The following is a 21,684-nucleotide window of genomic DNA, read 5'->3' as shown; positions in this document are numbered from 1 at the left end:
GTATCCTGGTGTTGTGTCCCAGTGTGGCATCCCAGCACAAAATGCCAATCTGTATCTTGGTATTGTGAGCCAGTGCAGTGCCCCAGTACAAAATACCAATCTGCATCCTGGTACAATGTTCTAGTACAGAATCATAGGAACATAGAAACTAGGTACAGGGGTAGGCTATTCAACCATCTGAGCCTGTCTCACATTTAATGTGATCATGGCTGGTCATCTGCCTAAATGCCATATTCCTGTTTGTATTAATCCCTTCCTTGAATATATTCAGTGACTTGGCCTCCACAACCTTATATGGTAGAGAGTTCCACATGTTCACTACCCTTTGAATGAAGAAGTTTTCCTTGTCTCAAACATAAACGGTCACACCCCATTTTCTGAGACTGTGTGCTCTGGTTTTAGACTCACCAACCAGGAAAATCATCCTTCCTGCATCTAGTCTGTTCAGTTCTGTTACAACTCTATGCATTTCAGTCAGATTCCCTCTCATCCTTCTCAACTCTAGTGAAAACATGGGCCTAGTTGAACCAATCTCTCCTCACAGAATAGCCTTGCCATCCCTGGTATCAGCCAAGTGGAACCTCTGCTGCACTCCCTCTGTGGCAAGTTTTGCCTTTCTTAGCTATGGGGACCAAAACTGCACAAAACATTCCAAGTGTGGTCTCACCAAGGCCCAATATAATTACAGTAAGATAGCCTGCTTCTGACCTCAAATCCTTTTGCGTTGTAGGCTAATATACCATTTGCCCATTTGCCTAATTGCCTGCTGTAGCTGTATGACTACATTCATTGGCCGGCAAACAAAAACATCCGGATCCCCTTGTACATCCACATTTTCTAATATAACACTATTTAAAAATACATGGCCTGTTTCTTTAGACAGTGAACTGTATAAGCTGACATATAGCTATGCGGTACTGCATCTGCCATGTGGTTGCCCACACACGCAACTTGCCCAAATCACCTTGAACCTTCCTTGTATCCCCTTCAGAACTTGCAGACCTGCACAGCTTTATGTCATCAGCAAACTTGGAAATATTGCATTTGGTTCCCTCACCCAGATTATTCATGTATGCCATGAATAGTTGAGGTCAGCACTGATCCTTGCTAGTCGCTGCCTACAACTCAGAAAAAGACACCTTTAGTCCCATTCTCTGTTTCCTGTCTGTCAGCCAAATATCAATCCATGCCATATGCTTTAACTTTGTTGGCTAGACTCTTCTGAAGGACTTTATGAAATGTCTTCTGAAAATCCAAATATATCACATCTGCTGATTCTCCTTTATCTATTCTACTGGGTACTTCCTCAAAAAAAATCTTCAGTAGCTTTGTTAAGTATGATTTACCTTTCATAAACCCATGCTGGCTTTGTTCAATCATATTAATGCTTTCCAAATGTTGTGTTATGATATCTTTTATAACAGACTCTAACAATTTTCCCACTAGGCTAACTGGTTCGTAGTTCCGTGTTTTGTTCTCTCTCTCTTTTTTAAAATAGTGAGGCTACATTTATCCCTCCAATCTGTAGGAACTGATCCAGACTCTGTAGAATTTTAGAACGTGGCCACCAAGGCATCCAATATTTCCTGGGCCACCTCCTTTAATATGGTGAACTAGAGATTATCGGGCACTGTGGATTTGTCAACCTTTATACCCATTGGTTTCTCCAGCAACTATTCTTACTGATATGATTTCCTTCAATTCCTCTCTCTCTCTCTCACTAGATCCTTGATTCCCGAAAGTTTCTGAGAGATGCCCTCCTTTGTGTGGATTGAAGCAGAGTGTGAGTTCAATTCTGCTGCCATTTTTGTTGTTCCCTATTATAATTCCCACAACTTCTGATTGTAACAATCCCAGTGCAGAATCTGAATACAGTATATTGGCACAGTGCCTCAGTACAGAATCCCAGCATTGTATCCTGGCTCTGTATCATAGAACAAAATCCCAGAACTAAATCTCAGTACAGAACCCGAGTAAAAAAAAAATCCCATCACTGTATCACAGTACTGCATCCCAGCACAGAAAAAGTGCTGTATCCAGGATGGTATTCCAATACCTTTGTATTGAATCTTAACATTGCATCTGAGTGCAATATCCTTGAAGTATTCCTAGTACTTTAAGTGAAATTTGGCTTAAAGCCTGACAAGAATGGCAGCTCAAAATCTCTGGCTTTTGGGTAGAATAGAGAAGGGATTAAAACAGAAAGCAGCATGGTATGATTGGTTTGTGAGGAGAGATGAGGTATCAAATTAAGTATCGAATGAGGTAAACAGAAACATAAAAGGGGCAGTAACTGCAAGGTATATACAATTGGCCCTCAAAAGAGTGGCAAAGAGAAGTGAATATGTGTCTGAGCCAAAACTAGAGGGCATAGATTTAAGGTGACAGGGGAAAGATTTAAAAGAGACCCAAGGGGCAACTTTTTCACACGGAGGGTGTTGCGTGTATGGAATGAGTTGGCACAGGAAGTGGTGGAGGCTGGTACAATTACAACATTTAAAAGGTATATGGGTGGGTACATGAATAAGAAGGGTTTTTAGGGATATGGGCCAAATTCTAGCAAATGGGACTAGATTAATTTAGGATATCTGGTCGGCATGGGCGAGTTAGACCAAAGGGTTTGATTCTGTGCTTTACAACTCTATGACTCTATGACTCTAATAGCTAGGGATAAAAAAACTATCAAGTATCAACTGGAATGCAAACAGCATGAAAGATACAGAAGGCACAATGTTCCTGGACTGATTTCAAGAGAACCTTTCCAGCCAGCTGTTACAAACCTAATGAGAAAGGGGACAAATTAGATTTAGCCTTAGGAAATGAAGCTGGGCAGGTTAATGAAGTAGCAGTGGGTGACCCTTTTGGACACAGTGATCATAATAGCTATATTTAGCACCACTATGGGAAGGGACAAAGATGGATCAGGGATAAAAATTGTAAACTGAATGTTGGTAAGCTTTACAAAGCTGGGGAATGATTTGGTACAAGTGAAATTGTTATAGCAATCTGAAGGAAAATCAGCAACTAATTGCACAGTCTAAGCATGTTCCCCTGAAAATAAACCAATGATACTGTCAAACCTAGAAGCCCCAGGCAGCCCCCTATTTAGAAATGTAAGAGTTGAGATAAATTAGAAAAATAGAGCTTCTGTCAATCTCAACATAATGCTTTAGGAAGATTAGGCTCAAGAAATGTATAGGATAAAGTGAGAAAGGAACTTAGGAAAACAAAATGAGGATGTGATAAGATGTTGATTAGAGATAAAGGGAACTGCAGATGCTGGAGAATCCAAGATAACAAAGTGTGAAGCTGGATGAACACAGCAGGCCAAGCAGCATCTTAGGAGCACAAAAGCTGACGTTTCAGGCCTAGACCCTTCATCAGATTTTGTGCTCCTAAGATGCTGCTTGGCCTGTTGTGTTCATCTAGCTTCACACTTTGTTATCTTATATGATAAGATGTTGACAGGTAAAATTGAGGAAAATCCAAGGATACTTTATCAGTACATTAAAGAAAGAGGATGGCTAAGGAAAAGATAGGGGCTATCGGATGTATACATGGTTCTTTATGATGACTTTGTCTTGTCTTCACAGAGGGCTGATGGAAAACTTCTAGTTAAAGATAAAGTCAAACTTACTAGAAAAGTACTAAATACAGTACTAGATAAGATAAACACAATGAGAAGGGAGGGCTGGAAAGATTGATCCTCTTGAAGGTGTAGAACCACAAGGGCTAGATGAATTGTATCCTCAGTTGTTAATGGAAGTCAGGGAGGGAATAGTGACTGCTTTGAAGATCATTTTCCAAACTTCATTCAATACAGGCAGGTACCAGAGACTGGATGTCTGCAAACATTGTACCACTATTGAAAAAGGGTGTGAGGGCTAGGCTCAGTCATTAGAGACTGTCATTCTGACCTCAGTGATGGGCAAATTATTAGAATCAAGACTGAGAGATAGAATGAACTATTCAGAAAGGCACAGATTAATCAGGGATGGTCAGCATGGTTTTGCTAATAGGAGGTCGTGTCTTGCAGACTTAATTGAATCTGGAAGATTGATGAGGTAGAGCAGAAGATATTGTCTACCTGGATTTTAGAAAAGTATTTGACAAGGTCTTATGTAGAGGACTGGTCAAAAAAATTAAAGCCAAGTAGGTACAGGGAAATGTGACAAATTGGATTCAAAATTGGATCAGTGATATAGGACAACGGACAATGTGTGACAATGTCTTTGCAAATGGCAAATGGTTTCTAGTGTTGTTCCACAGGGATCAGCGCTGGATCCCTTACTGTTCGGGTATGTATGTGCTGCGGTGGTAACATCCCTACCTTTGAGCCCAGAGGCCCAGGTTCAAGTCCCAAATGCCTAAAGGTATGTGATAATATTTCTGAACAGGTTGAATAGAAAGTAGTTTAAATTTAGGTATGAGAGGCATGCTATGGAAATTTGCAGAAAACACAAGAATTAGTCATACAGTGAAGAGGATGGCTGTTGAGTGTAAAAAGATAGCAAAGGTTTGGTTGAGTGGATGAAAAAGTGGCAAGTGGAATTCAACCTGGAGAAGTGCAAGATGACACATTTGGCGATAGCAAACGAAGTAAGGGAGTACACAATAAACATAGAACATAGAACATCGAACATTACAGCACAGTACAGGCCCTTCGGCCCTCGATGTTGTGCCGACCTGTCATATCGATCTCAAGCCCATCTAACCTACACTATTCCATGTACGTCCATATGCTTATCCAATGATGACTTAAATGTACCTAAAGTTGGCGAATCTACTAACGTTGCAGGCAAAGCATTCCATTCCCTTACTACTCTCTGAGTAAAGAAACTACTTCTGACATCTGTCCTATATCTTTCACCCCTCAATTTAAAGCTATGCCCCCTCATGCTCACCGTCACCATCCTAGGAAAAAGGCTCTCCCTATCCACCCTATCTAACCCTCTGATGATTTTATATGTTTCAATTAAGTCACCTCTCAACCTTCTTCTCTCTAATGAAAACAGCCTCAAGTCCCTCAGCCTTTCCTCATAAGACCTTCCCTCCATACCAGGCAACATCCTAGTAAATCTCCTCTGCACCCTTTCCAAAGCTTCCACATCCTTCTTATAATGCGGTGACCAGAACTGTATGCAACACTCCAAGTGCGGCTGCACCAGAGTTTTGTACAGCTGTAGCATAACCTCTTGGTTCCGGAACTCGATCCCTCTACTAATAAAAGCTAAAAACACTGTATGCCTTCTTAACAGCCCTGTCAACCTGGGTGGCAACTTTCAAGGATCTGTGTACATGGACACTGAGATCTCTCTGCTCATCTACACTACTAAGAATCTTACCATTAGCCCTGTACTTTGACTTCTGGTTACTCCTACCAAAGTGCATCACCTCACACTTGTCTGCATTAAACTCCATTTGCCACCTCTCAGCCCAGCTCTGCAGCTTATCTATGTCTCTCTGCAACCTACTGCGTCCTTCATCACTATCCACAACTCCACCGACCTTAGTGTCGTCTGCAAATTTACTAACCCATCCTTCTACGCCCTCATCCAGGTCATTTATAAAAATGACAAACAGCAGTGGACCCAACACCGACCCTTGCTGTACACCACTAGTAACTGGTCTCCAGGATGAACATTTCCCATCAACTACCACCCTGTCTTCTTTCAGCAAGCCAATTTCCGATCCAAACTGCTATATCTCCCACAATTCCATTCCTCCGCATTTTGTACAATAGCCTATTGTGGGGAACCTTATCGAACGCCTTGCTGAAATCCATATACACCATATAAACGGAGGGTATTGAGAGAGGAAGAGGAAGTGGGACACTTTGTCGTGCATGCCTACAGGTCCACGGAGGTAGATCAGGTAGTAAAGCCAACCTATGGGAAGTTTTCCTTGATTGGGTGATGTATTGAATACAACAGCAGGGATGTAATGCTGAAACCTATTCAGACGCTGGATGGGTAACAGCCAGATTTTGTGTAAAGTTCTGGTCACCACATTACAACAAGGATGTAATTGACCTCGGAAAAGTGCAGAGAATATTGCTAGGGCTTGAAAATAGCAGTTTTGAGGAAAGATTGGAAGACTAGGGCTTTTATTTCCCCTTTAGAACAGAAGAGGCCGAGGGGATGATTTAATTGTAGCACATTAATTAATGAGGGACCAGGATAGAGTGGACAGGAAATTCTTATTTCCTCTCATGAAGAGGTCAGTTACCGGGAAAACAGATTTGAAGTGATTGGTGTAAGGATGAGAGGGAATATGAGGAGGAACCTTTACATCCGTAAGGAGTGGGTGTCTAGAATTCTAGGCCCAGTTTGGTGGTTGAGGTGGAAACACTGAATTCATTTAAAATGAAGCTAGATCTGCACCAGAAACGTTGTAACCTGCAAGGCTACAGACCAGTTATAGAAATATGGGACAGGAATAGTCTATTTAACTGGCACAGTCATGGTGGGCTGAACGGCCACTTTCTGTGTTATGCTACGGTTCCACTGTTTCCAAATTGTCTTTCCCAATCCTATATCCCGGTACAAAATTTTGATACAATATCACAGTTTTGAATCATAGTAGTATATTCCAGTAGTCTATACTGATGCTCTATCCGGGCACTTTATCCTTGAGCTGTATCTCGGTCCTATGTCCTAGTTTTTTTCTATTCCAGTGCTGCTAGCTGTTGTGTTATCTTGGCACTTTATCTGATATTGTATCCTAATCTAATACCCCGTACAGTATCCCAGAGGTACAGCTGTTTTGTTATTCAATCATTGGACTTTGCTGAGTTGGCTAGATCACCATTTATTACCCATTCTTCACTGACCTTGAGAAGGTGGCACTGAGCGGAATTTCCTATGATGTAATTGTATGCACAATTGAATCAGGGAAGCAGTTCCAGGATATTGTCTCAGAAACAGTGAAGGAACAGCGATATCATTCCAAGTCAGGGAGGTATGTGGCTTGGAGGGGATTTTTCAGTGGTGGTGATGTTTCCATGTATTAGCTTCCCTTGCCCTTCTGGAGGGTACAGGTCACAGATTTGGAAGGAGTTGCCAAAAGAATCTTTTGCAAGTTTCTGTCATGCATCCTACATATGGTGTACACTGCATCCACTGTAGGCCAATTTTAAGAGATGGAATGTCTCTGGCAATGCAGGACACCAAACTTAAGTGCTGCTTTGTACTGAATGGCATCTACCCACGTGTCTATTATTGTAGCGGCATTTGTCCAGGCAATAGAGATGTATTCCATCATAACACTTGTGTTTTGTAGATAGTGGAATGATTTTGGGGAGTTGGAGGTGAGTTAGCACTACAAAAATTCCCAGCCTCTGACTTATCTTTGTAGCCTCAGTATTCACACGGCAGGCCCAGTTCAGGCAATGGCCAAAGTTGGCCCTCTGTGTGTTGATAGGGGGGGATTCATCAATGGTAGTGCCATGGAACAGCAAGGGGAGATTGTTATGTTTTCTCTTGTTGGAGATAGTTATTGCATGGCATTCGTTTTGTGCAAAATGTACTTGCCATTTATCATCTCAAGCCTGATCGCTGGTCTGCTCTTGATGAATGTGATCATGGAGTGTTTCAGTATCAGAGGAGGCCCTATTCTGGAACTGTATCCCAGCGAGAGCTGCATCTACATTGCAGCCTGGACACTGAGTGTCTATTAACTGGGAGGGAGGGGGGCGGACAGTATGTCCTAGCCTGATTGATTCTTCAGCTGACATTCACGCCAGCTTAAACCAGCATAAAATGGCTGGACAGCGGTCAGGGGCCTAAAGGTCAGCCTTGTTGGACAGGTTTAAGACCAATCCCTTCACAGCTGACAAAACACAATTACCCTGTCAAAGCAATTGAAGAGAGGAGCTGTCAACATATGAGCACACGGCAGACAGAACCTTCCAGTAGCCTTCAGTGAAATCCACTTGACTATTATAAATCAGTCAATGAAAACAAGTCATGCACCATCTTGAACTCTGCCAAGAATGAGATTGCTGCTTAACCTTAAGTATTTATAGAGGCACAATGGACAGTGAGATCAGTAATAGCTCAGTAGGGGTATATTTATAGAACAACAATAGCCTGTGTCCTTGTGTATAAAATAAAGCAGCCAGGGCTAAAATAAACTCCAGACACAACTCTCTCCAGGCAATGGATAGAGACACTGTGCAGCGATCGCAGATATTCCTGGACTCTGAACAGAACCAGTACTCTGGGCCCTCTTGTGCCATGAAACGTCGGGGTCCAGAGGCCTTCCACCAGGCACTGGTGCACGGCGACCTGAGGCTTCTCAAGGTCATGGTCAGTGAGTATCGTGAAGATGTCAACATGGTCTTCGAGGTCCGCAGCAAGGAAATGGAGTGGCAGGCAAAACCAGTCGCCCTGGGGGTTTCAGGTAACCACTGGCAGTGACCTCGTTGGTTTTAGTACAACTCGGTGTTGAATTCGCAACATGGAATTTAGCCTAATGGCTTGTAGCCTGAGTGTAATATTGGCACCTGTATATAATATTGGCATTGTGGATTGAGCAGTCACGGTAGCAGTTTTAAAATTCATTAATTGTATGTGAGTGCTTATTGACTGTAATTAATTGGCCATGAGAAGATAATTGGGGCCACCTCCATTGCAGATTGTGTGGCGCAGATACACCCACAGTGCCATCGAGACAAGGGTTTCTGATTTTGGTCCAGTGACAGCGAAGGAACAATATATTCCCACATCAGGATGTTGTGTGCCTTAAATAGACGGTAGTGTTTCCATGTGTCTACTTTTCTTGTCTGCGGAAACTGTGGGCTTAGACAGCACTTGCTGAGTTGCTGCACTACACCTTTTTGTTGGCTTGCACTGCTGATAACGTGCACTGGTGGGGGAGGGACTGAACGTCGAAGGTGGTAGATGGGGTGCCAACTAAGTAGAATACTTTCTGGCGTCAACTTCTTAGGTGTTGTTGGAACCATACTTCTGCGGGTTAATGAGGAATATTCTGTCACATGCCTGGATAACGTCTTCGAGACGGTGGACAGGGTTAGTGGAGTCAGAAGGGGAGGTAGTTGCCAAAGAATTCCAATCTCTGACCTACTCTTGTGAATAATGGAGGATTTAATAATGGCAATGCCATTGAATGCCATGAAGACAGGATTAGAATCGCTCTCGCTAGAGGTGTTCATTATCTGGAAATTGTGTATTATTAATGGCCCTTTTCATTTATTCATCCAAGCCTCAATGTTCAGGTCTTGCTACATTGTCTCCAAAGTACAATCATCAATGAACATCCCAAATTCTGACCTAATGATGGATGAGATAGCATTAATGAAGCAGTTGAAGATAGTTGGTTTTTCAACTCTACTCTGAAGAATTTTTGTATCGCAGGGACTGACCTCATTGACTTCTTTTGTAGTAGATATAATTCTAGTCAGTGAAGAGATTTCCCTTGAATCCCATTGGCTCCAACTTTTCTTGGAGCCATTAAAGCAATTCATTCTTTAGCTTGTTGTTTTCCATTGCTTCGTCCTGAGCTGTTTCACTTGGTGGAATTTGTCAGTGGTGGCTTGCCATTGCCTTCCCCTCTCAGGGGCAGAATGAGGCAGCAGATCCCAAATCTACCACAGCCAAGATGGGAATTGAACCTGTGCTTTTGCCATTATTCTGAACTGCATGCTAGTTATTTAGCCAAATGTTTTAAGGCACCCCAACCCCTCTCTCACAAACTCCACAACCACCATCATCCCCTATTTAAGACATACTGGATCAAATCCTGCTTTCATTTCAGGGGCAGTCACTCGCAAATCACCTTTGGAATTCAACTCCTTTGTCTATTTGAATCAAATCTCTAGTGACATCGAGTCGAGTGTCCCTGCTTGAACTCAAACTGACCATCAGGGGGAGCACTGTTGACAATAGCTTCCATCTGCTGAAGATCAAACACAAATTGATCTGGCAATTGGCCTGTATAGAATAGTCCTGCTAATTATGGACAGGAAACAGATGGGGCAGTTGTTAATACTGTTGATTAGATGATGGTGTTGAAGCTGTACTTGGGAACAGTTGGGTTATAAGTATGACTTAGGCATGCAGCACAATTCTTCAGTGCAACACAGGGAGGTCAGGACACTGTATCCAGTGCTTCAGTAGTTCAGTAAGACATCACTGGATGCCCACACGTGTTCCTGACTTCATGTCAGTATCAATTTAAAGCTTCGATTAGTTGGACAGCACTTAGTTTTGCAAATATCTGCCACCAAGATATTGGAATCTTTTATAGACAGCCATTTTTGCTACCATAGTGTGAGCATGTCTCTTACATTGTGCTTCACTCGGTACAGTAATTCTTATGTTATCTCCCATATCCCATAGATATGTTGGTATTGAAGAATTCAAAAGAATTTTATGACACTTTATCATTACTTTTTTATATGTTTATTATATATAAATATTACATTTCTCAGGCATACAATTGACTGGGTTAGTATTAAGTTATCCGTTATAATAGAGTGCGTATCATGTTTCAAGTGATTTAAGATAATATGGAAAACCATTTCAATAAAATAAATTATTACAACATCATAGCCATCAAACATATACGGAGACAGAGGACTCCTCCAATATTTGTAAACAATCCTACAGATTTCAAGGCATTGGTGAGTCTTGGATCTCAGCCACGTACACAATGCGGCCATCTGGGAAAGAGGTGTTGGAGACTGAGGGGTGAACTTACAGAGGTTTATAAAATAATGAGGCGCATGGATAGAGTGAAAGACCAAGGTCTTTTCCCCAGGGTCTGCTGGTGGACCTCTTCCGTCCTGTCTGTAACTTACACCAAGGCCTCCAGTTGGGTGGCATAGTGGCTTACAGCACTAGGGACCTGGGTTCCATTCCATCCTTGGGTGATTGTGGAGTTTGCACATTCTATTCATGCCTGTTTGGGTTTGCTCTGGCTTCCTCCCACAGACCAAAAGTTATGTAGGTTAGCCATGGAAAATGGAGGGTTATAGATTCAGTGGATGGGTTTGGGTGGGATGCCCTTGGGAGGGTCAATGTGGACTCAATGGGCCAAATGGATACATATGGCATTTATACGCTACACATACTTTACTCTATGGGGATTCCATATAACCATGGAGAACACTCTCTGCAAAGTTGAACCATTTATTCAGCATTCTTCCCACTCATGCTGTCTTCCCATAGCCTCTTCTAGCACTTGCAGCAACAAAAATGCACCTTCCCCGAAAGTGGTGCCAACCTTTCATGATTGTTCCCTTAGTGCTGAGGGATGCAGCCACTCAGCAGCACGCACTTAGCTCTGATGTTCCTCTTGTGGTAATGAGCAGGCAGCACAAACTTTGTGCATCAGAAGAACTGCATCCACAACCTGAGCTACAAATCCACTCAAGAATATCAGAAGAACTGGTTCCCTGTGGTTCTCAATCCTCATAGACCCTCTTTAGCTCTTATCAAGTGTCATGGCCAAGAATTTCCCAAGCAGAGAGTCGAAAATTTAATTCATTGCCACCCTTGATGTCCTCAAAAGAACAATTCAGCTGCAGCTATACAGGTTCAGATAGATTTCCAATACCAGGGCCAAAGGCAAGTTTAGACAGTATCTGAACCCCATCCTGACCCCCATCCTGAACCTTATGCACTTTCACAAGCATAGACTGCAGCAGCCTGACCATCAGCACAAACTTTACCTAAAATTTATCTGCCTGAACCCTGTAGATGCTGAGGGCACTTTTCATGGTCCCCAAGGTGTGGTTGATTAACTGGGTCAGGGGCACAATCCAGGAGTCTCTTGACTTAGTCCTCCCTCCCTCCCAACCCGCCCCCTCCACCCCCAATCACTATGATGTGTAATGGTCAGCTGGTGTCTCCATCTCTTTAGAAAGTCGAATTGTTTGACCGCAGGGAGCACCGGACAGAGTGAAGGACTCAGGAGAAGGGAAGATGTTTGAGCAGAAAAGCTGGAGGGTGGAGGAGAATAATGGTTGTGGGTGAGGCTGAGGGGAAAAGTCATAGGGAGCTCTCTGTAGTAATTGGCAACAGTGCATCAGAACAGAATCATTCCCTTGTAATTTATTTCTCATCATGCTTTGCTTCACAGTGCCGTTAAGTGTAGCGAAGATATTTCCCCATTCAGGATTATAGACTGTAAATTACTTATCGACAAATCTGGTTGAGAATTCAGGAGAAACTCTTTTATCCAGAAGGCGGTGGGCATGTGAAATTTGCAATCATGTGCAAGTGGTGTGGTGGCTCAGTGGTTGGCATTACTGCCTCACAGTGCCAAGGGCCTGGGTTTGATTCTAGTTTCGGGTGACGGTCTGTGTGGAGTTTGCACATTCTCCCTGTGTCTGCATGGGTTTTCTCTGCATGCTCTGGTTTCCTCCCACGGTCCAAAGATGTGCAAGCTAGGTGGATTGGCCACGCTAAGTGGTCCCATAGGGTTCAGGCCTGTGCAGGCTAGGTGGATTGGCCATGGTAAATTGCCCACAGTGTCCAGGGATGTGCCAGCTAGGTGGATTAGCCATGGGAAATACAGGGTTACAAGGATAGGGCAGGTGGCCCTGGGTAGGATTCTCCTTGGAAAGTCAGTATGGACTTGATGGGCAGAATGGCCTACTTCCACACTGTAGGGATTCTATGATTATGAGAAAGAAAGTAACTGACAGCGGGTCAAATGAAGAGACGCAGGATAGTAGAGTGAAGAATGGTTTGTTTTAATCTAGTTAATGCTACAGAATCGCCCGTTTTAGTATAGTTAATGCTGCAGAATGTGTTCTTGCATCATGCTTACAAATCAGACTCGAAGATTTCCGATTCACATCTAAAAAGAAACACAAAGTTCTACAGAATTGAGCTCTGAGGAAGGGTCACCGGACCTGAAACATTAACTCTGATTTCCTCTTCTCAGATGCTGCCAAACCTGCTGAGCTTTTCCAGCAACTTCTGTTGCTGTTCCTGATTTAAGGCATCCACAGTTCTTTTGGTTTTTACAAAATTCTACAGCGTGGTTACATTACCTTCTTTTCCACTGCTCAGTTAGTATTATAACTGTAACGCCCTCAAACATCTTGTCATTGTATAAAAGCTTCTGCACAGGATGCTTCACAGAAGCAATTGTCACTCTTAAATTTGGCACAAAATTTCAGATATAACAGGTGAGACAGGTTTTCTGGAGCATCTCTTAAGGAGGAGAGAGAGCGAGAGAGAGAGAGAGAGAGAGAGAGAGAGGGAGGAAAGAGGGAAGTCTAGGGAGGGAATTCCGGAGCTTAAGGCCTAAGCAAATGAAGTAACTGCATTAAAACCATAACTGGGGTCTCCATGCCTTCAATCGAGGAGCAGGAAAGCTTATTGTAATAAGGTAATAAACATTTATTTGATATTTACACAGCTTACAAGCTAGACTTTTGCAGGATTTTGTGAGAAACTGTCCCTCACAGTTTCCAGCTGCATTTGATCTGACCTCACTGGTGATAAACTCCACCAATTAGCATAAAAGTCATTTATAATGCAACCATGATCACCAACAAGACAGCAAGGACAGCTAGAAGTATGCGCAGATATCTCAAAGGGATTTAGGCCTGGAGATCTGAAGGAGATGACGATGTAGGAAAACATGACAGGATTTGAAAAAAAGTTCAAATTGAAACCTTTTTGGACTGGAATACAACGTAGGCCCGAGGTGATGGGTGAATGGGAATTACTATGCGTATGGACCATGGAGATTTGGATGTGAGGTGGCCATAACCACAGTCTGTAATAATTATAGCCACGCACAGTGTAATTCACTGCTGCACCAAAGTTAAAACTAATATCCAAATTTACCATGTATTCAGGCATATACATTTCAGGAGTGACAGCAGAAACAGTGACCAAGTCTGAGATGACATTGGAAACCCTTTTTCTCATTTTGTCATGGGACGTTGGTGTCTAGCATTTATTGACTGCCCTAGTTGCCCCTGAGAAGGTGGTGGTGAGCTACCTTCTTGAGCCACTGCACTCCATGTACTAAAGTGTGGGCATCAATGATTGCCATCTAGACACCTACCAATAATGCAATGGCATAGTTTAATAGGAAAGGCTATGATTCCATCAACATGGCACTGTGCATTCATTATATAATTGTATCAACCACACATTCCCATCTTTTCTTCTAGTTTAGTGGCTCATTAGATGCTTGCAAAGTATGAAATGGGCTTGGAGACACACAATGACTGGTAATATTTCCAAATCTTCCATTACCACTTTCACATCATAGAAAATCAGATGTTATTAAATCAGTAGCATTTTCATTTGATTGGGACAAATGAAAGACGAAGTTAGGATTAATTGGGCCAAACGATGACATTACCCCTCCCCCCTCTCTTAAATGCAAAGCCTGTGCCTCTCTTCGGTGCTCACTTACTGTTTTGACCAGTATATCTGACCTTGCACCATTCACAAGGGTTGAAGATGGCTCCAAAAGAAATAGAAAATTAGTAAAGATTATCAAGAAAGTAAGAAAACAAAACTCACTCTTCCCAAAGCCGAGAGAGTACCTTCGTCAGACAGTATAATCATTTTTACCTGAGATGTATTTTTTAAAAGAAAATGCTGAAAATAAAAACTATTGCAAGCTACAAAACAAACATTCAACATTTTTTTAAGCTGGCAAGTTACCAAGTGTCTTTTGTGGAATACATTATTTGCTTAGATAGTAAATGGCTGTTTAATGTATGTATCAAATTGAAACTAAAACTGACCTCAGTATAGGGTTTTTGCCATTCTAATTGTTTTTCTTTTAATCTCTGGTATATGCATTTTTCAGGTGCCTATTTTGTTTTTCTTTACCCTTTCATGGGATGTGGGTGTCACTGACAAAGTCAGTATCTGTTGCCTATCCCTAATTTCTCTTGAACTGAGTGACTTGCTGAGCAATTTCAGGTTCAAATTAACGCATTGCTACGGGTTTGGAGTCAGATGTAGACCAAACTGGGCAAGGACGACGGATTCCCTTCCGAAAGGATACTAGTGAGCTGGATGGGATTTTACAATAATCGATGATAGTTTCATGGTCATCCGTCGCTGAGACTAACTTTCAATTCCAGGTTTTATCAACTAAATTTAAATTTCAACAGCTGCCATTTGAACCCAAATCCCCAAAGAACTAGCCTGGGCTTCTGAATTATTAATACATCTCCCCCACCATTGGCTGGGTGGCATTGCACGGATTTGCTTTTGACCCCTGATTTGATATCACTGATGGTGGGAGAAGTTGGAAATCAATTTCCACGGCCACCCAGGGCCTACTCCTGAGGCCTGTGGCCTACTCCTGGTCCAGACGAAATCCTTTTCCAAAAGGAATTGACGTTCAGGTAGAATCATGCTCGAACCTCCGATCTACTTCAAGTGTAAAATAAAGCGCACGGGCAAATGCTAAAATTTCCACTATCAACTTTGTCAAACAGAAATCCTTGTTACATAAATCATGCAAAATTCCAAAGGCAAAACCAGTGAGGGAAGTGGAAATGTCACTCGACGAGGCCTGCCAACGCTCTGGGGTGTAAGTTCATATCATATTGCGGAAGCTGAAGGGCTTGGAAATAAACTATTAAATCTGGAATATGGTGGTGACCATAATGACTATAACTGACTGTTTTTAAAGCCCATCTGGTTCACTATTGTCTGTTTCCAGGAGACAATACCTAGTATTGCTGACATGTGACTCCACACCCACTCAGTCGTTGACTCTATCCTAAGTAGCCGAGAAGGCTATTCAGCTCTCAAGGTAATGCCAGGGCAGGCATCCAAATGTTTCGTCAAGCAGTTAAGTATTGAGGATGGCATTAATGCAGGAGAGGGGGAATCTGGGACTCTGCTGCATCTGAAGGCAGGGACACCTATGGTGATGTCAAAGAAATTGGGGACACACAAGGGGGCAAGATTGAAGGGGAACAGATATCTTGGGTTATCAGAAAATTGACGGAGGAAAGAGGTTTAAAAGAGGACCTACAGTCAAAGTAGTAAAACTATCGCGCTTTGGTGGTATCTTTTCCACTATCTCATACACCGGGTGAATTTTGATATTGTAAATTGTTGACATCTCCCATTGTAAAAATACATCTGTCTACCACAGCCCTCACTACAACATATTTTCGTGTACAGCAAGGAGCCTGTTGTAGTGTTAAATTGCGACATAATTAATTTACTTAAAATTGGCGAATGCCCCAGGGCTGTATATCATAATAATTAAAAAGTGTTCATGATAATGAGCTGGAGGATTATTCGAGGCAGACACTTACACTAATCCTGGTGTGTTTAATTACCATTAGTGCTCACTATCCCATTTTTTATGTGCAAAGCAGCAGATCCTCCCATTCGCAAAGCTGACTGAGTCAAGTGCAGTGTTAGATAGGAACTGCCAGCTGGAAATGAATAAACCTTATAATCAGACTTTGAGGTAGTTTAAAGCTTTTGCAGCTTTGAGACCAGAGACTATTAATTGCCCATTTGAAAGGCAGTGAAAAATCTGGGACTGTCTCACCCAAGGTCGGTTGAGGTTGGGGAGATAGATGGCTGAGTTTTAAGGATTATGGAACCAAGGTGGGTAAATTTAGCAAATGAAATTTAATTAAATCTTCAGAACAGAACAGAAATTCACCAAATGTTCTCAGGCAGCACCTTCCAAACCCACAAACACTTCCATCAAGAAGGACAAGGGCAGCAGGTATATGGGAGCACCAACACCTCCTCGCTCCCTCTCCTAGCTACTCACCATCCTGACTTGGAAATTTGTTTCTGCTCCTTCACTGTCGTTGGGTCAAAATCCTGGGATTCCCTCCCTAATGGCATCGTGGGTCAACCCACAGCAGGTGTATTGCAGCAGCTCAAGAAGGCTGCTCACCACTGCCTTCTCAAGGGCGACTGGGGATGGGCAATAAATGCTAGGCCAGCTGGCAATATCAATATTCCACAAATGAATAAATAAATAATTGAAAGGCAGAGTAGGCTTGAGGAGTTGAATGGCTCACTCCTGGTCCTATGTGCAGATCCTGTGTTACTCATGGCCCATACAATCGTTGCTTCCCAGAATCGATTCCCAACGCGCAGTAACATGCCTAGGATTGGGATTGCTGCTACTAGGATGGGTTTCCTTCTAGTTTGATGCAGCACAGAGCTCTTGGAAGATTATTAAGGCTGCAGAGATAAGGGGAGGTAGGGCCATTGGCAGTGGATGGTGTTAGCCATGAAGGGATTTAAATACAAGGATGAGATTTGTAATATCGTGGAATTTAGGAATTAACCAAACTGATCTTGGTTTGACATTCATTGCCTGAACTCACACATTCACATCCTTGACAACAAGGCGTAGAGCTGGATGAACACAGCAGGCCAAGCAGCATCAGAGGAGCAGGAAGGTAGACATTTTGGGCGTAGAACCTTCTTCAGAAAAAAAATTCACCTCCTTGAGTGAGTTAAATAAAGGGCACCCGACAACTTGAAACGCTGAAAGCATATCTTGTTGTGAGTATCATATAGGCGAAAGTGAAGAATGTGTAAGGTCAGTGGCCACTCCTTTTCATGGGTACTGAACTTTTCACTCTCTCGTAACACTGCAGGTCTCTGGTCTCTGGAGTACAAGCAAGAGCTGACCAGCCCCCTCTGCATTGCTGCAGGGCACGGCTATACTGACTGCCTGCAGTATCTGCTCCAACGAGGGGCCAAGCCCAATATGATTGTGGGGACCAAGAACGCCCTCCATGCAGCCTGTGAGAATGCACACACGGATTGTACGCAGCAGCTGCTAGAACATGGAGCTAACCCCAGACTGCTCACGGAGGACGGACTGTCAGCCCTGCACCTCTGCAACACCGCGCAGACCTTTCGGTGAGGGCAACATGGTGGCAGCCAAGGGGCTGAAAGAAAAATGTTACATTCATATAGCACCTTGCTCTATAATATGGTTTCCCTTGGTGTTTAATAGGCAATTCAATACTTTTGAACTTGTTACTGATGGTTTCTTACAGCAGACTGGTTGAAAGGCTAAGGGCCATTGGGACCCAGAGCAATGTGGTAAATTGGACCTAAAATTGGCTTATTGGCAGGAAACGTAGGATGATGTTCGAATGGTGTTTCTATGACTGGAAGCCTGCGTCCAGTGACATAACCGCAGGGCTTGGTGCTGGGTCCCTTGCTGATTGCAATGTGGTAGGAATGATGTAGACATGGATATTGGAGGTTTGATTCTTAAGTTCACAGATAACACAAAAATTTGTGGTGTAAATATCAGGGAGGAAAGCCTTGGATGAGAAGACAATATAGATGAGCTGATCAAATGGACTAAAAAGTGGCAAATGGAACTTAATCCTGAAAAGTGAAACTTGATACATTTTTGAGAGGACTAACAGGGCAAGGGAGCACATGTTGAATGTAAGGTCCCTAGGAAGAACAAAGAATCAGAGATACCTTGACGTACATCTCTGCATGGGGAGGTGATGGCCTAGTGGCATTATTGCTAGACTGTTCATTCAGATACCATGCTGGACCTGGGTTTGAATCCTGCTATGGCAGATGGTGGAATTTGAATTAAATAAAGCATATGGAATCAGGGGGCCTAATGATGACCATGAATCCATTGTTGACTGTCAGTAAAACCCAACTGGTTCACTAATGTCCTTTAGGGAAGGAAATAGCGATCCTTACCTGGTCTGTCTTACATGGAACTCCAGGCCTATAGTAACATAGTTGACTTTTAAGTGCCATCTGGGCAATAAATGCCAGCCTAGCCAGAAACACCTACATCCTACAAATGAATAAAAAAAGACAAACAGCCCAAAAACCATAGCATACAGGGCCAGTTGCTGGAAACGGGACTTGGATAGATGGCTGTTTGGTGACCAACATGGACACAATGGGCCGAAAGACTCTTAATAAGAAACACAGCATCCAAACTGAACAGGTCCACTCCATCAGCCAACATTGTGATACTGGGTAGAAAATCTGTTGGTTGTGGAGTAAATATTGGCCAAATTATCATAGGCAACTTACTATTTCTGTTCAGACATAGTGCCATGGGATCTTTTACGTGAGAGATAAGGTAGGGCCTCAGTTCAACATCTCACTGGAAAGTTGTCATTTCCAACAGTGCAGCAATTCTTCAGTTCCAGGCTGGAAGTGTTGGCCAAAGATTTGTGCTCTAGGTTTTGGAATTAATCCTAATCTCTTCCATAATTAAAATTGCATAGGTAATGGGATATAAGTCAATGTTTAGTAAGTTGGAAAATTAGTTATCGGAAAATGCGATATTTAGAGACAATGTTACACAGGGTGGACAGGATAGAAATCTTTCACCTGTGGAATGTTGGTTGGGTCAGTCTCGACCCAACGAGTACCTAGTAAATACGGGTCCACAGAAAAATTAATCTCTATAATTCAACATAACATTTTCCCTGATGTGTGAATGACAATAAATCCCTGCAGAAGTTGTATCACCATGGGGTTAATTTTTATTTTCAAAAATAGAGGATCTTAGTTGTCACCTTTCCCTACAATAAGGACTGCCACCGAACATTAAGGGAATAAAGGCAAGTCTTGCATTCGAAAGAACAAATCGATTTGTCCCAATCCCATGCGTTTCCTCCATTATCCTGCACATTTTTCCTTTTCAAACATATATACAATTCTCTCCTGGAAGTTTTTATTAAATTTGCTTCCAAAGTCCTTTTGAGCAATACATTCCAGATGCCAGCGCCTCATTCAATAGATCACCTCCTCACTCTCTGATTCTTTTGCCAATTATCTTAAATATATGTCCATTGTTATTCTGCTCTCAGCTTCTAGTTGAAGGTTGTTAGCAGGACTGCAGTGCTCAGATTGTCAACCTTTCAGAATTGGGCTGGAGCTTACTAGGAGCAGCAAGCAAACATGACAAAAAAGAAGAGGCAATTTAAAAGTTTGTGCACTTTTCCTGCATTTTCTTTGATTGCTTTCATTGATAAAGTTTGAAGAATATTGGACCTAATTTGACTGGCAATCACGGGTTAAACAATTGAATAACAGAGCCTACTCATGCTCCACAAGGTTTATTTCAAAGCTAAGAGAGAATGAAAGTATAACAAAGTGTGGAGCTGGATGAACACAGCAGGCCAAGCAGCATCTCAGGAGCACAAAAGCTGATGTTTCGGGCCTAGGCCCTTCATCAGAGAGCTTAGGTTTTGCTAAAACCAGGCAAGATGCTAGTCAGAACGCACGTGGAATACTGTGGACAGTTTTGGGTCCCTTATCTATGGAAAGATATACTGGCATTGGAGACATCCAAAGAAGATTCGCTAGACTGAAACCAGCTATTAAGAGATAATGGGAACTGCAGATGCTGGAGAATTCCAAGATAATAAAATGTGAGGCTGGATGAACACAGCAGGCCAAGCAGCATCTCAGGAGCTCTGATGAAGGGTCTAGGCCCGAAACGTCAGCTTTTGTGCTCCTGAGATGCTGCTTGGCCTGCTGTGTTCATCCAGCCTCACATTTTATTATCCAGCTATTAAAAGACTGTTTTAAGAGAAGGGGTTGAGTGGATTAGGCCTGTACGTATTAGGCTGCAGACAAATGAGAGGAGACCATATCAAAACATACAAGATTCTTCAGGGAGATGACAGGGGTGATGTGGAAAGGCTGTTTCCCCTCACAGGAGCGTCTCAGGCTCGAGGGCATAATCTCAGAATAAGGGATTGCCCATTTATAACAGAGGTTTTTGGTGGCATACCATGATGGTGGATGTTTCAGGCGGCCAACAGGAGGCGCATGATGGTGGGCCAGTTATAGGTTGGAAGTCATGGTATGAAGCCTCACAGAGCACATTCAACACAAACTAATCAGCTCCCTGGGTGGGTGATTACCCACCAATCCAGCTCATTTTGTGTAAGACATTTACACAAAGGCAGCAAATGGCAGAGATTTTGATCTTGCCAACCCAGGCTAAATATAACAGCTACCTAGAATACACCTCCTCCCACCCACCCTCCTGCAAAAATTCCATCCCCTATTCCCAATTCCTCCGCCTCCGCCGCATCTGCTCCCACAATGAGGCATTTCACTCCCGCACATCCCAGATGTCCAAGTTCTTCAAGGACCGCAACTTTCCCCCCACAGTGGTCGAGAACGCCCTTGACCGCGTCTCCCGCATTTCCCGCAACACATCCCTCACACCCTGCCCCCGCCACAACCGCCCAAAGAGAATCCCCGTCGTTCTCACACACCACCCCACCAACCTCCGGATACAACGCATCATCCTCCGACACTTCCGCCATCTACAATCCAACCCCACCACCCAAGACATTTTTCCATCCCCACCCTTGTCTGCCTTCCAGAGAGACCACTCTCTCCGTGACTCCCTTGTTCGCTCCACACTGCCCTCCAACCCCACCACACCTGGCACCTTCCCCTGCAACCGCAGGAAATGCTACACTTGCCCCCACACCTCCTCTCTCACCCCTATCCCAGGTCCCAAGATGACTTTCCACATTAAGCAGAGGTTCACCTGCACATCTGCCAATGTGGTATACTGCATCCATTGTACCCGGTGTGGCTTCCTCTACATTGGGGAAACCAAGCGGAGGCTTGGGGACCGCTTTGCAGAACACCTCCGCTCGGTTCACAATAAACAACTGCACCTCCCAGTCGCAAACCATTTCCACTCCCCCTC

General features: G+C 43.2%; 1 protein-coding gene across 2 annotated transcripts in view; it reads left to right on the top strand.

The window, feature by feature from the left end:
- The window catches only part of asb18 (ankyrin repeat and SOCS box containing 18), a 37,869-nt gene that overhangs the window by 6,387 nt on the left and 9,798 nt on the right, over positions 1-21,684 (top strand). Inside the window, exons 1-2 of one of the 2 annotated variants that reach the window (XM_048534843.2) lie at positions 8,148-8,403; positions 17,603-17,870. In XM_048534843.2, coding sequence (XP_048390800.1) covers positions 8,160-8,403; positions 17,603-17,870 — 512 coding nt within the window. In that variant the 5' untranslated portion in view covers positions 8,148-8,159. Of the gene's footprint in view, positions 1-8,147; positions 8,404-17,602; positions 17,871-21,684 lie in introns of those variants that run through there. The other variant, XM_048534844.2, reaches the window with a different exon arrangement.

This window comes from Stegostoma tigrinum, chromosome 7 (genome assembly GCF_030684315.1).
Source record: "Stegostoma tigrinum isolate sSteTig4 chromosome 7, sSteTig4.hap1, whole genome shotgun sequence".
Lineage (NCBI taxonomy): Eukaryota > Metazoa > Chordata > Chondrichthyes > Orectolobiformes > Stegostomatidae > Stegostoma > Stegostoma tigrinum.
Note: the sequence above shows the minus strand (reverse complement) of the source record. Positions and strands in the feature narration are given on the sequence as shown.